At 44.3% G+C, this 21944-nt stretch overlaps 2 protein-coding genes and 1 long non-coding RNA gene across 6 annotated transcripts; 2 read left to right on the top strand and 1 right to left on the bottom strand.

The window, feature by feature from the left end:
* Window positions 1-66: 66 nt before the first annotated feature.
* cacfd1 (calcium channel flower domain containing 1) lies at window positions 67-4646 on the top strand. 2 transcript variants are annotated; one of them, XM_088435037.1, is made up of 5 exons: window positions 67-896; window positions 1399-1471; window positions 2138-2263; window positions 2396-2503; window positions 3181-4646. In XM_088435037.1, exons 1-5 carry the CDS (start codon window positions 785-787, stop codon window positions 3257-3259), a joined length of 498 nt encoding a protein of 165 aa, XP_088291163.1. In that variant the 5' UTR covers window positions 67-784; the 3' UTR covers window positions 3260-4646. The 2 variants fall into 2 exon arrangements, with proteins under 2 accessions (XP_088291163.1, XP_088291164.1); XM_088435038.1 differs by lacking the exon at window positions 3181-4646 and adding an exon at window positions 2596-3165.
* Window positions 1263-6374, bottom strand: LOC148412157 (uncharacterized). The gene is made up of 2 exons (XR_015867949.1): window positions 5645-6374; window positions 1263-2284 (listed from the first exon to the last, which is right to left on the bottom strand). It is a non-coding gene; the product is annotated as an uncharacterized LOC148412157 (long non-coding RNA).
* LOC148412156 (carboxyl-terminal PDZ ligand of neuronal nitric oxide synthase protein) lies at window positions 4870-21575 on the top strand. Of its 3 annotated transcripts, none has more exons than XM_088435034.1 (11): window positions 4870-6152; window positions 7881-7952; window positions 15234-15326; window positions 15400-15458; window positions 16119-16227; window positions 16302-16434; window positions 16620-16765; window positions 17326-17472; window positions 17803-18007; window positions 18345-18501; window positions 20385-20512. In XM_088435034.1, exons 1-11 carry the CDS (start codon window positions 6045-6047, stop codon window positions 20449-20451), a joined length of 1296 nt encoding a protein of 431 aa, XP_088291160.1. In that variant the 5' UTR covers window positions 4870-6044; the 3' UTR covers window positions 20452-20512. The 3 variants fall into 3 exon arrangements, with proteins under 3 accessions (XP_088291160.1, XP_088291161.1, XP_088291159.1); XM_088435035.1 differs by lacking the exon at window positions 20385-20512 and adding an exon at window positions 19543-20366 and having other exon boundaries at window positions 4871-6152; XM_088435033.1 differs by having other exon boundaries at window positions 4874-6152; window positions 20469-21575.
* Window positions 21576-21944: the final 369 nt, after the last annotated feature.

Here is a 21944-nt window from a genome sequence, read left to right as displayed (position 1 = left end):
AGGTGGTATTTTGTTAATGTGTTCAACTCTATAATGAACACAGTAGTGTTATATAATCTTATCCCTAACAAAAATATTACGCACATCATTTGGGTATGCAAATTCCTACGGTACTTCAAATGTACAATGGATGATGGGAGTCAGAGGGGGAAATACATGACAGTTCGTGCGTTTTTTTATTTGAGATTTTTTTTCGAAATACATTCCCGAATTGGTTACGGAAGCAATACGCCATCTGATTGGGTAACAGAAGAGAAATCGCACCCACCCACCGTGATACTTGTGTTTGATTGGTTGAAATGAAGTGTCGCAAAAGACCGTAAAACGTTTTAACATTTGTTTCAATGACAGCGTCGTTCAGTAGTAAAGACAGCGCATTTTCCTAAAAAGCAAAACATCTGTTTATGAGACAAAATCACGCTTGCGATGTCCTCCCACAATGCACCGCGGTTGCGGCAAACCGGAAGCCCGAAACCGCATCTTCCACTGAACAAGTGGGATAGTTGAATGTCTTTTGTGTTTATTTAAATTTTTACCAAGAGTAAATTAATATTCTCATTGTTAAAATTTGTTTAGTAGAAGTCAGGAGTGACGTCCATGTTTTGGCCGACGTTTGTTACTGCTAGCCGTTAGCATCTGGCTAACACGAGCAAAAACAACAACGACAGGCTCTCATTTGGGCTCCACGGTTCGGCTGGCGGTTTGTTCGGGCCTGTTGCAACCCCAGTAAGTTAGTCTAAGATTTTTTTGGGGGAAAAACTTTGTTTTAGTTTCGACCGAAAGGATGAGCTCCGAGGAGACCGCAGCGTCCAGCAAAGCTTCCCCTCCGGAGGACGATGGCATGACTTGGTGGTACCGCTGGCTTTGCAAAATAGCCGGCGTGCTGGGAGGAATATGTAAGTTGATGATTTATCATCCACAAATATACTTTTACATTTTAACATAATATGTCCGTGCAACGTCGTTTAAAGTGGTCGAGTCGTTACAAACTCTGTCCTCTACGTATTCGCGGTTCGTCACTCGCGGATTTACCTATTCGCGTTCCCCAACCCCAACTTTAAAATGTTTGATCTTTCCAAAGTGTTAAGGGTATTTAATAGAGACTCGCCACCGTTTTTAGTGAAAATTGGATATTGGGGGGCAACTGTTGAGCCCCCCCCCCCCCCCCCCCCCCCCCACACACACACACACACACACACACAGCACCATCACCAACACCTGACACCAGAGAAATGGTGCCTGTGTCACACAAGCCGCGGATGCATATTCCATGGGTTCTTTATTATTAAGGAGGACGGAAATACAGAACGCATGTTACTCAATACACATTGTCATTGACATTATTGCATCTGTATTATTTTGATCGAATTTTTTTGTGAATAAATTCTGTTTCTGCAGCATGTGCCATCGCAGGAGTCTGGAACTGTGTCACTGTGAACCCTTTAAACATTGCCGCCGGAGTGTGGATGGTGTAAGTTGTCTGTCGACTTAGCACGCGCATCCTTATGAGAATGTGTCTATATGGTTTACATGAAACCATAAGACCTCTAGGGACTTTTTGTGCCATTTTGCCTAATTTGGCCAAGAATATTTTTGTAGCTTTTTTTGTCATTTATTTCATATAAACAGTTGTTGAAAATATCAAGTTGAGAATACACTCAGTGATTTCATATTTATTTGAAAGATGAGATCAACCCCAACATAATATTAATAATAATATGTTCTATGTGGCCCTATTCGTCTTAAAATGGCATTTTGATTGTGATACTGCAAAATCCAGCCACTTTTCTCAGTTTTGCCACTTGACTGAAAATGACATTACACTTGCAAATTGTGACGTCATAACCAGTTGACAGCAAGTGGATGTACTGTAGGCTTCTAACGTTTAGATTTTCCATTTGTCCACCAGATGGCACTCCTTCATTCATCTCATTCAAAGCAAGCAACAAAATTGTCTGCGTTTGCCTTCTAAAGCCATACACACACAAAGTTAAAGATGCTCTTGCAGGGAACGTGAAGACAAAATTGGACACAAATTTTACTGTCAGCTTTCATGCTTATTGTGTTGCAAAATTATCTATTTTTTTACTGGCGACTTGATGTGATAATTGCGATATGGATGTGAATCTGTGTCCAGTTTGAACGCCTTTGTGTTGTTCCTGTGCGAGGTGCCCTTCTGCTGCCAGTTCATCGAGTTCGCCAACGCCGTGGCGGCCCGCGCCGACCGCTTCCGACCCTGGCAAAAGTCCTTATTCTACTGCGGGTGAGACGCCGGCGTAATGGCCTTAAAAACACAAAACGGATTCGCGGAATTTCAATGGGGAATATTGATCGGTCAAGTTGCAAATCCGAGTATGGCGCTTTTGTCTGATGGAGCGTTTTGCGTTGGGCTCAGGATGGCGATTTTTCCCATCTTCCTGAAGTTCTCCTTCACCACGCTGTTCGGGAACGCCATCGCCTTCGCCACCGGGGTCCTGTACGGCCTGGCGTCTTTGGGCAAAAAGTAAGAGCGCTCCGCAAGCGGCACTTTGTCCATTACAAAAAAGAAAGAAAATTCACCATCTTCCTGCCTGTCAAACGCCCACTAACAAGCAGTAGACTCTCATTTTAAATCTACTTGTTAATCTTTGCTTCCTCAAATACCCACTTAATATCCCCATTTAATATCAACCTCGTATTTGTTCTTTTTTTTTTTTAACATTCTTGGGATGCACAACATGAGCTACATTTCCACCGTGATGAGAGTTATTACTATTTTTACTGTATGAAACAGAATAATATCTTTGGGATTTAATGAGATAAAAGGGAATTCATGAAGAACTAAAAAAGCATAATTCCCCAAATTTAGGACGCACCTGTGTTTAGGATGCACCCTTCATTTTAGAGTCAAATTAAAAAACAAACAGACGGAATTTGACCCTAATATCAACTGCTTCATTTTCCATTTAACTTGCTCTTAAGAACTCCCGGGGGGAGGGAGAAGACAAGGTACAACGCAGATATTTCTCGCCCGTTTGCAAGACACTAGGCGTCAGGCTCCGATATCACAAAAAGAAGGATGAGGAAGTCCAACAGAGTGGTTCTGGGTCAGTCCAGACTCATTCCAAACAGCCTAACATCCTACGCGGTTCCCCTCGCTACGCTAACACGCTAACGGGCGCTCGCTCGCTCGCCTCTCAGGGGGGACGCGGTGACGTACGCCCGGTTGCAGCACCACAAGCAGGCCGACGAGGAGCGGATGAGCGGAAGCGCGGAATGAGACCCGACCCTGCCCGTCCCTTTTGCTCCGCTCGCGCAACGCCTCCTGCTGGTGTTTTTTATTTATTCTTTTATGGGACTGAAGTCGTGCGAACGTGAACGTATTTTTGTTTTGTTTTTTTTCCTTTTGGGTTTGCATTGTTCTGGGCTGCTCGCTTGTTGCGTGAACCCTTGAAGTCCACTTTGTGATCGCTCCCTTTCAGGACCTGAAGCGTCTTATTGATTGTATTACGTGCGAAGCGACTTACACATTTATTTTTGCGTTATTCCGCCTATGCCTTTCCTGAAACGCTACTGGGAATGTACAGTACATACATATTTGATTTGAAAATAGCGTTTGTTTGTTTGTTTCATTAATGTTCTTTTGCTTTTGCTCGCTTGCCGTTTTAGTGGAACAAAAAATGAGTTGGTATTGAGTATTTCCTCTCATAGTGGCCAGGGGATGTTTAGTGAGCAAACTGTCCAGAGTACGGGGCGCATTTTGGGGTAAATTTAGGAAAGTTTTCCTCTGAAATTCCTTCTTTTACACAAGGGTAAAAACTAGGGCTAAACATCCCATCACATCCAGCTTTATTGTAAACAAAAGTGATGTTTTATACGTTTTTTTCCAGATTGAAACCAAGGACCGATACTAGTATCAGTTGCCTTTGCGAGTACTGATACTTTGAATTAAGGCCAAGTATGGGCCCGATACTAAAGCCAACATTGCGTGTGTGAGCTGTGAATATTTGGAGCCATCGTCCTCACTTTCTCCTCCAGTATCTGTGACTTTGAAGATAGATAGATAGATAGATAGATAGATAGATACTTTATTCATCCCCGTAGGGAAATTCACACAATGTGAATGTGTATGGCTTTAAAAAGGCGGCGCCTGTTTCTAGCTAAACTGTTAGCCGTTAGTAAGCACATGATTGGCAGTTTGTTTTTTTGTTTTTTAAAGTGTGGCTTGGAAAATGGAGTTTTGTAAAAGGGACGCCACTGTTTGAGGAAATGCACAATTCAGCATGCTGTTACTGAACTCTTTGGCCAGCAAAATCCATTCCACATTCATTGCAAATTGATTGTGTTAGTGTGTGTATTATTATTTTTTGCAATGTGCTATTTTTATATCTTTGTTGGTTTGTCGTCCCCAATAATAAGGAAAGTTTGGGAGCAAATGTTTACAACGTCATGGCAATTTTGTCAGCTATCGTCTCCTTCGGCTCTCAGGTACGAAAACACCCGCACACACACTTTGTTAAGCCATGTTAACCACACTTGTAACAAAGTTACATTTAAGAAGGTCACATGACTTTTTGTTTTTTAATTAGTCTTACTCTGGGCTGTATGGACATTTCGTGCTGTGATCTCACCGTCATCGATTAATTAAAAATGTGTGACTACTGCAATGCTTTGGTTCTTTTGAACAATGAAGTACGATTATTGAGAAAATAACAGGAGTTAACTGGAGGTCGTAGTCTATAATATACCATAGTATGGACAATAGGGGGCAGTATTGCGTTGATATCAGAAAAGTTGTGGACAGTAAAAAAAAAATGATGAATGAAGAAATTGCAATTTACTCAGCAATAAAATGAGTAAAAACGAAAGTATTATGCTAGGGAAAAACATTTCTTTGGCGCATGTAGTTTTCATTTAAAGTTGTTCAGTGTTAACGATAAGGCCAAGTTAGACTATATGGAGGTAAATAGAAATAGTGAAAAACGAACAAACGTTTAAAGTAATTGGTTAGTATCTTAAGATACACTAATGATTTTTTAAAATGTAATCATGAAATTAATACAAATAAATTAACTAGAAACGAGCATGAATTATCTGACGTTTACAACCTTTTGCTCACGTTTGATATGTGATTAGAAGGTGTAACTTATCGACTTTTTAAATTCAATAATGACATTAATATCCATTTTACTATTTATAATGATAATAATAAATTAACTAGAAACGAGCATGATTAACTTGACTGTTTATACAAACTTTTACTCGTGTTTTGATGTCATGTTATCAGAAGGTGCAAATAATCCAGTGGTTCTCAAAAGAAGTTTGTGATTGTGTAAACTATATTGAAAAAGCATCGTCAAAAAAATCCTTCACAAATAATTACTAAGTTATGTCGCTCTTTTAGGAAAATATACATTAAAAAAAAGAGCTATTAATTATCATAAAACCCTAATCTCTTCCGCGTCGGAATGGTTCCGCCCAAACTGTTAGTCCATCTATCACTTGAAAACTTTATTAAAAACAAAGTTAATAATTTATTTTTGACAACGGATTGTGACTACGATTCCAAAGGAAAACTCTTTGTGTTGATAACAATTTTATGTGCGGTATCTTAATTGATTAATTTATTTTTTATTTTGGCGGAAGACATTTCAAGGGCACTGACCTGGTCACTCGTCCTAGCGTTTCCGCCTTTGGTCTCCAGGGGGAGCGCGAGTGCTGGCAGCATGCGCGCTTGACTCGCCATAATAAAAGCCCTCCCGGATTCGCCGGAACTTTGCCCCCATTGGGAGCTTTCCTTTGTGCGGGAAGCCAAGACAAGTGCGGCAGCGCGAAGGCAGCCCACCGCCGCCGCCGCCGCCATAACAACCGCCAGCACCCTCCTTCCCCCCCCTCTCTCTAATTTACGAGCACCGCATTGACGCTTCTCCTTGTGCTCTCCTTCCGGTTAGTGGCGACGACGATGCGCGGGAACCGCCGGGACGAGGAGGACCCCGGAGCCGTAAGATTGGCCTGAGGTCCCCGCGGCGGCCGCCTGAGCCGAGCGACCCCAACTGGACCGGGCCATGCCGGCCAGGAGGAACCGCTACAACCTGGTGGACGACGTGGGCGACGCCAGGCTGCCGCTGCACAACGACGAAGCCTACCAGCACGGCATCTCCTTCCAAGCCAAGGTACAAGGTGCAAGTGCACCCCAAAAGTCAAAAGTAATCTTGAAATAGTCACTCGAGTAGGCGTTCTGTGGGGGACGCTACTAAAAAGTATCCACAAGTTGTACGCCAGTAAAAGTTCTTTTACTTCGCGGTCGCATTAAGCGAACGTGTAAAGCCAGAGCGTCGTTAGTGGAACCTCTACTTACGAATGTCTCTTGTTACGAAAAAAAACCCGAATAATACTGTCTCTAGTAACGCGGGAAAACTGTCGGCACGCGAGGCACTACACCAGCGTTTGCGCCAACATGACTGGAATGTCATACGTTAGTTATCACAACCGTATTTGTTACATTTTGTGATTCTTTTGTATCATTCATCATTATGCCGGCCTGCCCACAAACGAGACATTAGTTTGTTTGTTTTTTTAATTGATGTTTACCGTGCTCTTCCACTTTTCATCTTTACTCGGTTCATCCCCACTTCCCATCAACAATTTACATCGTAGGACTAACAAACATCAAAATTATTACAATAAATTACGCGGGCCTTACATCTTTCTATGTTTCTGATTCTATATCTAATAATAAGCAGAGCATGTACCACAAAAAGAGTAAACATGATCGACTAGGAAGGTGCGATTTGAGATCGTATCGTCAAGGCTTTGTCGGGAAAAAAATGTATAATCGTCATCAAAATCGAAGTGGCATGTCTGTAACGTTTGAATCCAGAAAGCCGCTGAAGTAAAAAATAAATGCTTGAAGCTTGACGATTGTCTTTTGAGGCAGTATGACAAAGTTTGCGGGAGGGGGAAAGATTGCTTTTGCTTTCAACTCTTTCTCGCCATCAATTATTCACGCGTCAAGAAAACAGAATTGGGCTTTTAAGCCAGCGCCTTTGATCTCCTCCGGGGTTCCTTCAAGGTCGCCACAGATCGCTACAAAATGGGCAGATTGCACGCCGCATTGGGTGTCGCTAATTTGCAAGGACATTTTCAACACGTTCTAAAACGTCCCCATGCTGTCAAGTGAAAATGACAATCACAGTGGCTCGGGGCTGGGATAACGGCCGTTCATGGCGCACCTCCATCGGTCATGTGACGTTAGGAATCCGAGGAGTAATTGGTTCTTAGCTGAGCTGATTTTTCAGTTGGCAGCGAGTGGCAAAACGGCCGCAGCTCCAGATGGAGAAAACTGTCTGGATTTTGCTGCTTAATTTATTTTTCACATTTGCAATTATGAACTCATTTGCTGCTGTTGACGCCTGTAGAATTCATAGATTCATTTGAACTCATTCAATGCCAGGGACTGAATGTCGTGAAAACGTGACTATACGTCCCTGCCGTTGATTAAGAGTCTGGGTTTGAATGTCTGGACTCTTTAAAAAAAAAAAAAAAAAAAAAAAGTGAAATTACATCCCTGGCATTGAATGAGTTAACTCAAGAGCCAACCAAAATGGTCTGGCAGTGAACGAGTTAATCAGAATTCCCGAAACCTGGATTCGTTTAACTCTTTGGAAATTTAAGGGCACTAGATGGGAGCCCTGAGGCACAGGGAGAATATGCCACTTCCTCACAATTCTTTACTTATTTTTATCAAACTTATCAGTAGGTGCTAAAGACTTTGATTAGCTTGTTCATTTTTTATTAATTTTGGGTCGTGAAATTTGCATCGTTCCAGTTTTCCCTATTTAAGAAGAAGTTTGAACGCCCCTGTTGAAAGACTTAAAAAAAAAAATGTGTGCGTGTTGCAGTATGTGGGGAGCCTGGACGTGCCGCGGCCCAACAGTCGAATGGAGATCGTGGCGGCCATGAGGAGAATCCGGGTAAGACTTAACATCATGTCAAAGACGTGCGTTTGAAAACGTTTTCGTCAAATCGTATCGTGACGACATTAGCTCAACGCTGACGTAGATGGAAACGCCATAGACGGGCTAACAGTAATAAGAGGGCTCGCTTAATAACGTTGCAATTTTTGTTTAGGAGCGTTCCGGTGCACCCCGGGCTCCCGATGCGCGTGATTATTATGGGATGCCGATTGTTTTCGCGCTCACCGTGTCCCGGTGGGCCGCCCCTCCCCCGGCCCCCAGAGAGGGCGCGCTCAGCTGCGCCGGGCCAGCCTCCGACACCGCAACGCTCCTAAACCGCCCGTTGATGATGTGTTAGTTACACTCAAACTGAATAGGTTTACAAAATGTAGAAGAAGATGAAAACCGGAAGATGCCCATTTGTAAAGAATAGAAAAAGCAAGAAGGAAATCATGGCAGCATTTTGTTTTCTTGGTAGATTTGATCATTGATCGCAAAAGTGAAATTTTTTTCTTGGGTCCAGCAATTTGCTTTGCATTTTTGCCATCAGTGTCATACGGTGGCCCTAAAGTGCGAATCACACAAACAAAAAACTGAGCAAACTAAAACGTATTCGGGAAAAAAAACACCTTACAAGAGAGAAGCTCACAAAAAAGCACGCAAGAAAAAAGGAGCTCACAAAAAGAGCACAAAAGAAAAAAGAAGCAAAAAAGAAAAAGCACGCAAGAAAAAAGAAATAAACAAGAAAAAGAAACTTCACAAAACGAAGCAAATTAAATAGCGTGCAAGAAAAGAAGCAAAAAAGAAAAAGCACGCAAGAAAAAAGAAGTAAACAAGAAAAAAAACTTCACAAAAAGAAGCAAATTAAAGAGCGTGCAAGAAAAGAAGCAAAAAAGAAAAAAGATCCGTCTTGTTTTTATCGCGTACTTCTTTTTCTTGCATGCTCTTTTTGCTTGTTCACTCCTTTTTTCCTTGTTAGCAAGATTTGTACTTGAGGGCCACTGTCGTGTCAGGATGTCAAAAAAAAAAGCATCCAACTCTGCTTGAGTTAAGATGATGATGTCATCCACAACAAAATCAATGTTGCGCAATTTGCTGAAGCAATAGGAGAAGCGGCAGCAAAACAGGCCAAGAGGCAAATTTGAAGGCTTCATCTGCACGTTTGGGGGGGGAATAGCGCCAACTACAAAACATGTGATCAAAAAGCTCTTGGCTGCCAAAGCCGCTGTCTTCCTTTTTTTTTTTTTTTTTAAGTTAATCTCTTGTTTGCGATTGGGCGGCCGGGCGGCGCACCTGCCGTTCCCACGGCGAGACACAATGCCCGGCACCCCCCCGCCGATCCTTTGAGACGCGTGCGAGGCCGCTTCCCCATTGTGGCCCGCTCGCCTTTCACTTTGCCCGGCGGCGTAGAAAGCGCCTCGGAATGCTTCGTGCCGCCGTCCGCTTTTCTCCCGGAAGGACGCAAATGGAAAAAGCCTCCCCGTCCCCTCGCCCTTCTCCCGTCCCACCGAAATAGCGCACCTCCATTTAGTTCGGCGCTGGGACGGGAATAGATGACGGCTGAGGGCCAAACGGCCGCTTTCCCGCTTTAATGGCTTTTTTTTTTGTTTTGTTTTGTATCTATCAGGCCTCCTTTCTTTGACTGCCAAGAGTCTCCCGGGGAATTTGCCCCCCCCCCCCCCCCTTCCACTTAGGATCACCTTTTGTTGAGAGCACATGCGGCATTGCGGCAAAACAAAAACATTGAAGGGCCAATATTGACTCCCGAAAAAATAAATGTACAAAAGAAAATGTAAATAATGTAGTATAACGAATCCTTGGTTACCACAGTGTTAAACTCGTTTAAGCTCCATTTTCAAGCAGGTTGGACAGTTAAAATTATGCTACATATCCTAACGCTGTTTGTTCACTTTGGACAGCAATAATGTCCCTGGGTCACTTTGACCCGAGATGAATTTAGTCACTTAAACGTGTCTGAAATGTGTAATCCCAGTCCAATATTTCATTTTAATCTCTATTTTATGTTCATTTCTCTGGAACAGGAGTAATGTTTCTGGGTCAATATGACCCGATGGTGTTCAATTATCCAAAAGTGTCAAAAACTTTTTTTTTTTTTCCCCCGGTGGAAACCCACACATAGTTAAATTTACTTCATACCTTTGCATTTCATATGTTTCTTCCGAATAGTTACAACATCCTGGGTCATTTTGACCCGGCGTCATATTTAGTCACCCCTGCTCTGCGTCGATAGGACCCAAGTGTGTTTAATACTCCATAAGTCCAGAAGTGTTTTTTTTTTTTTGCGTGTGCAAACCCAATTATTTTTAGATTTTTGCCGCGCGCCGGCCTGGTCCCAATTCCCGGTGAATAGTGGGGGCCAACTGTAAATATATTGTCAAAAAAAAACAACAACAACAAGCTTGGTTGCAGAACAGCGAGCGCACGGATCGGGGGTGTCACTGACACAATGTAGGACAACGGGGCCAACAAAACACCTTCTGATGTCCCAGAAAACAAGAGGCGGCAGATCGGTGGAAAGGTGGGGGCCTGGGCCGCTTTTTGTTCTCTGTGCCCTCAAACGTTGCACACACCGGATATGTATTAGGTTTTTTTTTTTTTTTTGGTGGGGGGGGGGGTCCATAATGCGGGTCATTGTTTTCACTGGCACTGGCTTTAATGGCAGATGTATGCAAGCATAGTGGCTGACCTACAAGTGAAGTGGATCAGCTTCAAGTGTTAAGTCCCCTTTTGTCTGCCCCACGCACCCAGACGGAGGCCTGCAGAAAAAGCTTTTTAGCTTTCCGTCGAAGGCGTGATCCCAAGTTCAGAACCCCACCCAAAAGCAAATGTTTACGAAAAATTGGGTAGATTGTTGTCAGGAGCTCAGAAGAAAAAAAAAAAAGCTCGTTTATTCCCCCTCGGAATAACTTTTACCCAACTACTTAGACGTGGAAGATGGGAAGGAAAAAAAGAAAGAGAGAAAATAAATCAGTGGCCCTGAGTGCGTCCTTAAAAGCATCACACAAACAGCCGGTCCTCTCTCACATGGATGGACAAGCAGGTGGCGAATGGTCGCCGCCTCCTCGCGCAGCATCATGTCGCACGCTTACACAAACACGCTTTTACCGTCCGCCCCGCGGCTCGCTCCAGCGACTTCTCTCAAAAGCGTTGAGCCGCGTCAGCCTCGGGGCAATTTGCTCAATGCCAAATTCCTGCACTGTTGCTACATTTTATTTTATTTTACATTTTTCAAATGCAGTCTAAAGATCTAAAAATACCTGAAGCGATTTCTGTAACGTGCATGCCAAGCCAGTAGTAATAAAAGTAATGCTAGCTTTTATACACAGCCACTACTTGCCAGAAATTCCTGGAGCTAAGGCTTCTTCAAAGTGTTTTGCAGAATTTAGCTGATTACGACGTTCTGTGAAATAGTAGTGCAGGTTGTTGCCACGTCTCAGACAAATTGAGCGCTAGCCGGGAATTTCTGCTGTTAGGAGCTTTCTGATATATACAAATATTCCATTTTCAGCAGATTTTTAGAGATTGTTGGTATCAGAAATCCCTGCAGCTTCTATGTCTTAGGTCATTTAGAAAATGTTGCCGGCTTGAGCGTTTTCCACCCTATCCTTTGAGGAATAAGAATAGTTGTTATGCTGAGGAAACCTGCCAGAAATTCCTGCAGCTATTGAGTCCACGAGGTCCAAAAGCACTCTCTCGTTAGCGTGACTCAGCTGCTTTTGACAGAAAGGTCGCTGTCAAAGCAACTGATGGGAGTGGACCTTTTTCTCTAGATCAGCACAATCTGTCTTTTACTCTCTTAGCTCAGCTATTACTAGCTTATGTGACAAAAGTCTCACTGGAAAAAATATGAAGACGGCAGGCCTAAAAAGCCACACAGAGTTTGAAATCAAAATAAAAAGGAAGCGCAGTGTTTAATGCGGGTGTACAGTTATGTTTCCAACCCACTTGCAATAGCAGGCTAGCGCGGTCCTAGCTAGCCTTGTTGTAGGATGTTTAGGCTGCGCATACACTAAGATGATATAGGATGATATATTTCATTCCCGTTGTAGCATCTGTTTTTCAAGTCTTACAATTGAGGAGTAAGTAGCTTCATATTCCAATTCAATTGCTCTTAATTTGAAAACCAAAGTGTTGCTGTCATAGTATCAAGTTAAATTTGCTGATACCTTCAGGAACCCTGTTAGAATAGCACGTACCCCATGTGGTGTATACACGTACGTGTATTTTCTGTGCACTTCACTGTGCTCCTTGAAAAAAAGTTGAACAACCACATTTTGATGGGGGCATTTTCTTTCCAATGGATTTCCGTTTCATTGTACTTGTTTTTATTTATAGTTGATTTTATGTGTAAACTCAATTCACTACTTTATTCACAGCTAGAACACAGCTGACTTTACTGAGGATTTCTTTGTTTGTGCTCCCTTTCTGAGTCACGGTTTCACGGACCAAAGTGGCATGATTTCGGCAGTCCGGCCCACTTGAGAATAGAGTTCCCTCCGCGTTGTCCCTTAGCCGCGATGAGTTTGACGTCCCTGCCGAAACCGTAAGCATGCAGACCAGGGAGGGCCGCGGTAAATATTGGGCCGGCGGCGTCCCAACACGGGACTGTTTGCGCAGAGAATGGCTCCGCGCCTCGATGGCTCCCTGACGAGCGGCGTGAAAGGACAGCCCGTCCCTCGGGAGCTAAAGACAGTCGGGGGGGGGGTTGCGGCGGCAAAACAAAGGAGCAACCTCAGCATGGCAAAGTCCTCATTCTCGGCGCGGCCTCTTGTCAAGCGCAAACGCACGTTTGCCCGGCCCGAACGGACCTTTGGTGGCCGCCGTCGGCGCCGCCGCGCAAGTGCCACAAATGAAAGCTTTTGCCGCTAAATAGCGGCACGCTTAATAATGCATGGAGGCTTGGCGGGCAACATCCATTTCCTGCTTACATGGTGAATGCCAAGTGAATTTCCTCAGCGTGTGAGACGCGGCTCTCATCTCACGCCCTCACGTGAGAGATTTACAAATGACACTTAATAAGCTCGTTAGTCCACGTTTGCCGTGGCGACATTCGCAAAGCAACGCTGGCAATTTGCAAAGGCCCTCTTCTTCACGCCGGCTTTGGCGATAAACAAAAAAGAAATTCCAACTGTGCAGGACTCTCTGCTTTTGATGGGACTGAGAAGTGAAACTATACCTACATATAAATCACCTTCCATTAACTTGAGTAGCGCTATTTTGTTGTTGTTGTTGTTTTCTTAGCCCGCTGCATCTCTCTGCCTTTGAAGGCACACGGCAGGCTGATGAAAGTCGTTTATCCGGCCGCGTCAGCGCCACATTATCTGGCGTGAAGTCGTTGCCCGCTGCCATCGTCTGAAGAGGATTAGCTCGCAAATTTCCGACTCGCCGCTTGCGAGGCCAATTATCTAGTGTTGCTTTTGAAAAGAAAATGTTACGCACTTGGAAAAGGCAAAGCGCAGCTTTTAACGCGGGGATGATGAGCAAACTTGAGACATTTGTTCAAGCCCTGTTAAGAGGTTTTTTTTTTTTTTTTTAATGGCCAGCGGTAAAATGTTGCCACATTGCTGCGCCTACAAATGTATCGAATAAGTCAGTGGTTCTCAAATGGGATTATGTGAAATTTTAACTGGGTCTTTTCAAATTATGAGCTAATTAATTAGAACATGAAGCAACTCGATCTGAAACCGTTATACTGTTCATCAGTGCATGTATCACTTTTTTTTTGCACCAGTTAGGGCATATGTGGCTGAATGGAATAGATGATACAAATTCTGACAAGCTAAGTAAAATGTCCATTTCAAAGCAAAATGGCAGCTTCTTTATCTCTAATCTCTGTCAAATCTCTTTTGGGGAATTTAACATTAAAGTTGCATTTAATTGCCTCTTCCGAGCAAAATGGCAAACGTGTTTTTTTGGCTTTTGGGGGCTTTTGCGGCGTTCTAAACCCGATAGAAGTGCGCAGTGAATTTCACGCAGCTGAGATAAACTGGCTTCGCGGGCTGAATTTAAAAAAAGAAAAGCGATGAATACAGTACGCGAACTTGAATGTAAGCCTGCATTTTGGAGTCGACGTAGACCGCGGCGGCCGGGGTTGAGGGGAGCATTGTGCGCTTGGCTCACTCCTTCTCCCAACAGTCATTTCTTTGTAACCCCTCCCCCAAAAAGGAGCAAAATTCCACGGAAGTCCCCAAATCCCGGGAGTTGTATTGGAGCCGTTGCTAGGTTGCGCCAATGGAAAGGAGCTTTTTTTGTGGGCTCCGGCGCTGACCCGCAAGGCACCCCGCCTTTGCTGCATTTCAGGCAAGCGGAAGCTTGCGCCACTTAACGCGATGCCCCAAACATAGGACGCACCTGTGCATAAATTCTGGTCCGCGTATAGGACGAGCCCACAGTGTGGCGAAAATGTCAAAACTGTAGCAAAATAAGGAAAAAGAAAAACGCCTGCTCGGAGCGTATTCAAGTTTGCGCTGGTGAGGCATTCACTGACCGCTCACTATGTTGGAAATCTCAAATGCATTTAATAGTTGTAATAGTTTTTTTTTTTAACAATGTTGGCAAAATGTTGGTGCATCCTATACACGCTTGCATGCAAATGAGCAAACTTTAGACCCTAAAATAAAGTGTGCGTCCTATACACAGGGGTGTCTTATATTTGGGGTATTACGGCATATAACTTACGGATATGAACTCAAGAAAATATGAGGATATGATATCTTGTGTTTTGCTAGAGTTTTGACATTGCTGCTAAACTGTTGGCAACATGGAAAAATACCCCAATTTGAGCCCAAAATCAAGGGTGCGCCCTATACGCAGGCGCGTCCTATATTGGGGGAATTACGGTGTAGAACTTATGTATATGAATGCAAGAAAATATGACTCCCAACCCCCCAAATGAGAGAAAACTGCCAAAAGGCAAGTCAACCTTGTATAATTCAACGCCGACCGACCGCGAGCTCAATGTTAACACGTCATGTAAAAAACAGTCGGTGGACGTAAGGTAGATTGTAATTGTTGCCCGCAGCGTCCAGGGCGGCCACGCTTAAATATTTCAAAGCGCTCGCTCGGCGGCGTGTGTGGGGGGGGGATGCAAATATTAAAATTTCATACTTTGGATGTGAAGTTGCACAAGCCCACTTTGCTGGCGTGGAGCGTGAATTATAAAGAAGGCGGGGCCGCGCGTTCTTCCTTGTGTGTGCAGATAGCATTTTTTCAAAATATATCAGAATGAAAATTTCAACATCTTAGCCTTTTTTTTTTTTTTTTTTTGTGGCTGGCCAGTACGAGTTCAAGGCCAAGAACATCAAGAAGAAGAAGGTGAACATGGTGGTGTCGGTGGACGGCGTCAAGGTGCTGCTGCGCAAAAAGCAGAAGGTGAGACGGCGCCGCCCGTGGCGGGGAGGCGGCTAACGCTAACGTGCTAACCGCCATTCCGCCCCGCCCGCAGAGAAAAGAGTGGACGTGGGACGAAAGCAAACTGCTCATCATGCACGACCCCATTTACAGGTTGGTCCAAGCGTCGTTCACACACTTTTCTTGACGTTTTTTCACTTTTATTTATTTCTTTTACTTTTTTGTTCATTTAAAAAAATCTGGTTCATGCTTTGTGGAAAGCACGTTGCAGCTTGAACAAATCACACATTTTTTAGAAACCTTTTACATCTACCTTTCAGTTTTCCCTTTTTTAATTAGGTATTTATTTGCTCATTTGCTTTCGTTTAATCATCTACATTAATTTGAACTTTTTTTCCACATGATATAAATTTTCATTTTTTTATTTACAGCGTATTGTCTTTTTTGTTATTTTTTCATACTTTAGCATTTTCTGTTGTTTTGCCTATTTGATTTGATTTTCAAGCATATCGGGTTAGTTCAGGTTTGACCATTTTTTTACATTTTTAATTTGTATATCGGCCTTTTATTTTCCTGACATATATTTACTTTTCTCTTTTTTTCAATTTTTTGTCGATGATAGTTTTTCTGTTGCATTGTTTCTTTTAAAGTTCCTTTTTTTAACAGTTTCAAAAGTTGAATTTATTTTTGGTGCATAGTTTGTTGACATTGCACGCTCGGTTTGCTTTGAAGAACTTTTCTATTTTTCCTCACGTGTGTGCAAATGCATTGGCGGTTGTTGAAGGGTTGCTGACGGGCTTCTTCTCCTTGCAGGATTTTCTACGTATCGCACGACTCGCAAGACCTGAAGATCTTCAGCTACATCGCCAGGGACGGCTCCAGCAATTCCTTCCGCTGCAACGTCTTCAAGTCTAAAAAGAAGGTCGGGGTGGAGCCCCCGTCGGCAAAAAAGGCCCACGCGGCCACTGAAACCCGCACGTCTTGCCTCGGGTGCAGTCGCAGGCCATCCGCACGGTGAGAACGGTGGGCCAAGCCTTCGAGGTGTGCCACAAGCTGAGTCTGCGGCACGCCGAGCAGGACGCCGACGGCCAAAGCGACGAGTCGCCCGACAGCTCCGCCGGCCGTGACGGTGAGCCCTTCCGTCATACCGTCAGACATAAATAGATTTCTATGTCGAGTCAACTCTGCGAGCGCTAGCGATACCGGATCGACAAACGGCATGGTGCTTCCGTGAATGTCCGCCGTGAGGCATGCAAATGTGTCCTGTCCTCCAGCGTGGTTAAGGCATTTGCAGCTAATGGCACTTAATGACAGGCCGGAGGGCGGAGCCAGAGGAGGAGGCGGAGGCGGAAGAAGAAGAAGGCTTGGCAGCCGGCACGCCGCTGTGCCAAAAGACGGTCGGGGACATCCTGCGCGGTCTGGCGGAGCTTAGCGTGGTCAAAGCGGCCCACGGCGTCATGGTGAGACGCACATACGCCGCGTGCGCTATATATAGCGGATTTTCTCATCAATCGTGCATGTGTTACGCTAAACATTTTCATCACTAGTATGAAACCTTCCTCGAGGGCCCAAGCTCGCCGGATACTTGATCGGGGACACCCTGAGCGATGGACGTTTGTCTAGTTCCAAATATTTTTGACTCGCTTGGGACAGCCCAAATCATGACTTTGTCTTCAAGTTAGACCACACACACGCACACACGCAATGATCAGGTTTATTATTTTCATTATTTTATCCATGTACTTGTCCATTTTTCTTTCGAAATTCATTTTACAATTTGTCTTCTTTGTTTTCAGTTTTTTAATGTATTTACTGTTTCGTATGCATCGCGTTACATTTAGTGTATCAGAAGCTGAACGAAGATGAAATTACTATATGCCTTTACTGCCCTCTGGTGGCAAACTTATGTAGTTGCACCATGACCTTTGTCGTAGGTTTTTTATGCTTCTTTATTTACAATGAGCGCAATGACGCAAAACACTAATGTGTAGTTTTGTTTTTTGTCTTTTGGTCTCCCCAGGACTTTTCAGGAAGGTCCCCGTTGACGTCGCAGGGCGCGTCTCCCGGCAGCCCCGCCTCCGGCTCGCTGGCGTCTCGCCACTACTTGCAGCTGCTCCAGCAACAGCTGCAGCAGCAGCGGCAGCACACGCAGGTGGCCGTCGCCCAGGTGAGGAGAACCGCACCCTTGCAGTGAACCTGCAATGACGCTATTGGATTTATTTATCATTCCCTGTTTTCAGTGTGTGTCTTTTTTTTGATTCCCATTTTTAGCTTGTTTATTTTGTTAAAATAAAGGGAAACGATCAAGTCAAGTGTGAGGTAAACCTGCATTAAAGCAATAGTCATAAATAACAATTTGTGAAGTTTTTTTATTTTGTTAGAAAAAATCAATAAAAGAATGTATCATTCCTGCTGTTTCGGATCAATATTGGTAAATGGGAAGTGAGAAATTTGACAGCCCTGGCTTTTTTTTTTTTCTTTGAATTTTTTGGGGCAGGTGCAGCTGCTGAAGGATCAGATGGCGGCGGAGAGCGCGGCCCGCACGGAGGCGCAGGCGCGCTCGCACCAGCTGCTCCTGCAGAACCGCGACCTGCTGCAGCACCTGGCCCTGCTGGTGCAGCAGCTCCAGCAGCTGGAGGCCACGCCCGCCGCCCCGCAAGAGGCGGAGCTTCACTCGCCCGACACGCCGCTCGACGGATGCGGTCAGTCCCTTTCCTTTCGGGATCGAAGCCGCCGGGTGGCGACAAAGCACTGCTTTGCTCCTTTTCTCTTATTTCCTTAGCCAGTTATGCTAATGTTCCTCCTTTGGAGATTCAAATGAAAATTTGTGTCACTGAAACGTGCATTCATCTGTTCAAACTCAAATATTTTTCTTTTATATTACACAAGCAACCTGGAGGCAACCCTCGTCGTCGCCGTTTATTTTAAAAGTCGCGTCTATATGAAATGTAGTCAAATTTTCTTGTATAGTTTTGATCAAGATGAAAAAACCCCTTTGTATGCGTGTGGCGCATTTCAAAACAACTTGTGTAATTGCAGCGCACTCCACTTTGGGGAGGCCCCTGTCCCTCGATTTGAGCGCGCCTTGCGGCCCCGCCCCTGAGCTTCAGCCTCTCACTTCCACGCCGGCGGACGGCGCCGCGTCCCATCGGTTGCTCCCCGTCTCCAGCAGGAGGCTATCCAGCGTGGAGGAAAAGTAAGACACCTCGATATTTTTTTGGACATCATTAGCACATGAAGCCGTTATTTTTTTTATCTTTCTTTTTAAGCTTAACGGGAATGCAACATTTCTCAAACGGCGCAGCGACACAGTGCTGCCGCTGGCGTGTTGTGGCACAACCCGGTACTACACAATGGCTACTACAAAATCGAACCCCAAAAGAAAGCCGAAATAAAAAGAAAAAAAACAACAACAAAAAATTCTGTTACTGTTTAAGTTGTATCACGCAATACGATTACCATGTGGCTATTTTCAACGTTAGACTAAAACATCCTGTTTGTGTTTTTGTTTGCGGTTACGCAACAGCTGCCGCCTCGTTTGGCGGCACGCTGCAATATTAGAAGCAGCTGTCCCAGCACGCTCCAATCACATATGGCGAAATGCGCCATATGACTCTTGCGCTCCCACGCCTCCGCTCAGCCGTTTGTTTGACTTTGATGCCACGAGCCAAGCCACAAAAAAAAAAATGTAGGTTTCTAGTGAGCGAGCCTGCTTCAGATGAACCACTAGATCAAAAACACACAGAGCCCAAATCGTTCAAATAAAAATTCCAAACAAGTTTATTTGTTTGGAGTGGAAAAGTTGTGGTGGGTGACTTTCAAAAAAGTGGCCCACACGAATTACAATCAAGAGGTGCAAAGAAAAATCATTTCGTTGCGTGGTGTAGGCAGATCATTCAAAAAAACGTTGAGGCAAATTAGGATTGTGTATACACTTCTAACACAGTGTACAATACAAAAAATCCACTGTTATTCATCTATATTTTGACTTTAAATGATTAAACAGTAGAAAAAAATCAAGCAAACAATGACAAGTGACCTACACAATGGGCGGTGGTTATTTAAAAAAAAGCATAAAAAAAGAATGCTAACTTTTTTCAAATAGACCGCCGAAATGGAGACGGCGGGCCACAAATGGCCCGCAAGCCGCACTTTGGACGCCCTAAGCAGCCAAATTCGTTCCTCTCAGGGCATTAAAAAGCACCAAAATAAACTAACTGTGGCCTCTTTTCGTCAGGTGCGGGGATCCCGTCCTCTTCGTCCTCTTGCTCCTCTAATCAAATCAAAAAAACGTGCTCCTCTTCCTCCTCTCCTCCTCTTCCTCTCCTCCTCCTCCTCCTCCTACTCCTCCTCCTCTTCCTTTATGTGAGTATCAGGAGCAGCAAGTCCAACAACCAAATTTGAATCGGTCGCCTTTGAAAGCGTTGTTCTTGCGGTTATTTTTGTCCCGCTTGTTTTGATTCTTTTTTGTTTTTTTTTCATTCGTTTTTGGCATCGCATAAAAAGCAATAATAAAGTCACCTTGAGACGCGTGCTGTCGCACGTTTAAATGGCGGCCAAAATATGGAAACGAAATTGAATATCCTGAACATCGCTCTTCATAACGTGGCGAGCAAAAACAAAATGACGGCGAAGAGCAGCGTACAATGGCGATAAATAAACAGATCCCGTCCAAGTGCAGCGGATGGGGAAATAAAAAAATCCAAATGATGAAAAGGCGCCGTTAAGGCAGAGAGTGCTGAGTCAAAGCTACGTTAACAAGGGGAACGGGAAAACATGCGACCGCAGCGCGGGAACGACAGCGGCAAAAAATAATCATAAAATCCACAAATCTCTCTTGGTCGCCCCTAAACTGACTGACTTGCAAATTGTGCTGATTCCAAAAAGTTGCCGTTCAGCCATTCCGAGTTTTTGATTGAAAGATGAGCTGAGATGCTAACGGAAAAGACAAAAAGCTGTCAATTAGCGCTGTCAAGTTTGAACTCTTTAATTGCAACAGTTTACATATTTACTTGAGTTTCCATATTTGTCACATATTTACTTGTTGAAGTTTTCATTTGACTTTTGAAAACCCGGTAGGTCTATGGCGAATGTATTGGGACGGGCCCTTAAACCACCATCGGGATCTTTGTGCGTCTGGAGCTAACGCGCCTCCTTCGGCAGGTACCAAGCGGCCGTGCCCAAGCTGGAGCCCCCCCCTCCCTCCCTGAACCGCAAGCGCGCCAGCCGGACCTCGTCCCCGGGGCGCCCCGACGGGCTCCCCTCCCCCCCGCCGGACGGGCCGCCGTCGGCCGACTTCCACTCGCTCAGCAGCGACGACTCGGGCGTGCGCTCCGAGTCCAAGTCGCCGCTCTCGCCCGCGGGGGGGGGCAGCCCCGACTCGGGCGGGAGCCCCGAAGGGCGGCGGGCGGCCGCCGAGCGAACCCGCCTTCACATCAGCTTCTCCGAGGACGAGCTTCTGGAAAACTGCCAGGAGGAGCACGCCGTCCCGCTGCGGAGTTAAACGCCGCTCCGCGCCTCACTTTTACCACGACAGTACTACTATTTTTATAATGAAAACTCCTCACCGCTTTTTTCTAGCTAGCGCTCGTTTTGCACTTTTTTTTTTTTTATCATCCCCGACGAAGCCTCCCACGCCCGCCGTGCACCTGATTGGATGAACAGCGCAAGGACTAAGCAAGTCAGATGAAGGAAAACGAGGGAAAATAAAAAAAAGAGTAAAAGTTCTGTAACTCATTTAATCCCAAAGGCGGATTTTTACGTTTTTAAGAGTGCACTTATTCAATCCTAGACACTTACATTTTATCTTAAAGTACTAAAAAAAAGCAATGAATTACTTCAGCGACTAAAGTTACCAAAGTACTAAAATAATCGAGGAATGTAAGTACTTTGTGCTTAATATCCACAAGTAATTGAGTACCTGAGTGCGCAGTTACCTAAAGTACTTTAGTGCTTAATTTTGTTAGTATCAGCCATTTTGAGAAGCTAAACCTGTGGAAAAAAAATCATAAATAAGTACGTGGGATTGAAAGTCTGGCCTCATAAACAGTAAAAATTTGCTTTTGGGATTTAACGAGTTAGAGATATTCATGATTAGAACAAGAAAAGTTTTTTTCCAAGCAAAAGTCATGTTACAAGAAATCAAGTCATGAAGTTGTAGTTTTCTCTAATGTTTTGTGACTTTTTCTTGTAACATTTTGACTTGATTACCAGTGCGAGAGCAGTGAAGTATTGTAGTTGCAGGTGTATAATGTGTGCCGGAAATGTTGGGGGAGGGGGGGGGGGGGGGCAATAATCATCAAAATAAAATGAATAGGGATGAATTTCTGTGTGCCTTTGTTTAAAATGTCTTTGTTTGCGGTTGTGACACTCCAGAACACTAGAGGGCTCTCTCGGTTCACTCAACCGCTTTAGTACAACATCAGAGAAACAAGTTGACCATTTCTCAAGGCCTACGTAACTTAAGCAATTTTCACTTGAGAAACTTCAGCTGTTGCAAAACAAAAAAAAACTTCAGCTGGCGCTTTGCTAGCAATGTTAGGAGTGGCCTCATTTACGGCTAGCAATGCTAACTCGCGATTCCCAGCCTCTAAATAAGAGAAAGCAGTGTATTAAACTTTATTTGTTTTCTTTTGAATC

The sequence above is a fragment of the Hippichthys cyanospilos genome, chromosome 15 (genome assembly GCF_059441005.1).
Source record: "Hippichthys cyanospilos isolate Australia breed blue-spotted pipefish chromosome 15, RoL_Hcya_1.0, whole genome shotgun sequence".
Classification (NCBI taxonomy): Eukaryota; Metazoa; Chordata; class Actinopteri; order Syngnathiformes; family Syngnathidae; genus Hippichthys; species Hippichthys cyanospilos.
The sequence above is the reverse complement of the archived record's forward strand: the minus strand, read 5'-3'. Positions and strand labels throughout refer to the sequence as shown.

What these genes read in the sequence shown, in the direction of transcription:
- LOC148412156 (XM_088435033.1), top strand. Translation starts at nt 6,045, where the DNA reads ATGCCGGCCAGGAGGAACCGCTACAACCTGGTGGACGACGTGGGCGAC. An exon ending in ATGCACGACCCCATTTACAG is followed by an intron (nt 15,459 to 16,118) that starts GTTGGTCCAAGC and finishes TTCTCCTTGCAG; the next exon opens with GATTTTCTACGTATCGCACG. An exon ending in TCTTCAAGTCTAAAAAGAAG is followed by an intron (nt 16,228 to 16,301) that starts GTCGGGGTGGAG and finishes CCTCGGGTGCAG; the next exon opens with TCGCAGGCCATCCGCACGGT.
- cacfd1 (XM_088435037.1), top strand. Translation starts at nt 785, where the DNA reads ATGAGCTCCGAGGAGACCGCAGCGTCCAGCAAAGCTTCCCCTCCGGAG. An exon ending in GCCGCCGGAGTGTGGATGGT is followed by an intron (nt 1,472 to 2,137) that starts GTAAGTTGTCTG and finishes ATCTGTGTCCAG; the next exon opens with TTTGAACGCCTTTGTGTTGT. An exon ending in CTGGCGTCTTTGGGCAAAAA is followed by an intron (nt 2,504 to 3,180) that starts GTAAGAGCGCTC and finishes CTCGCCTCTCAG; the next exon opens with GGGGGACGCGGTGACGTACG.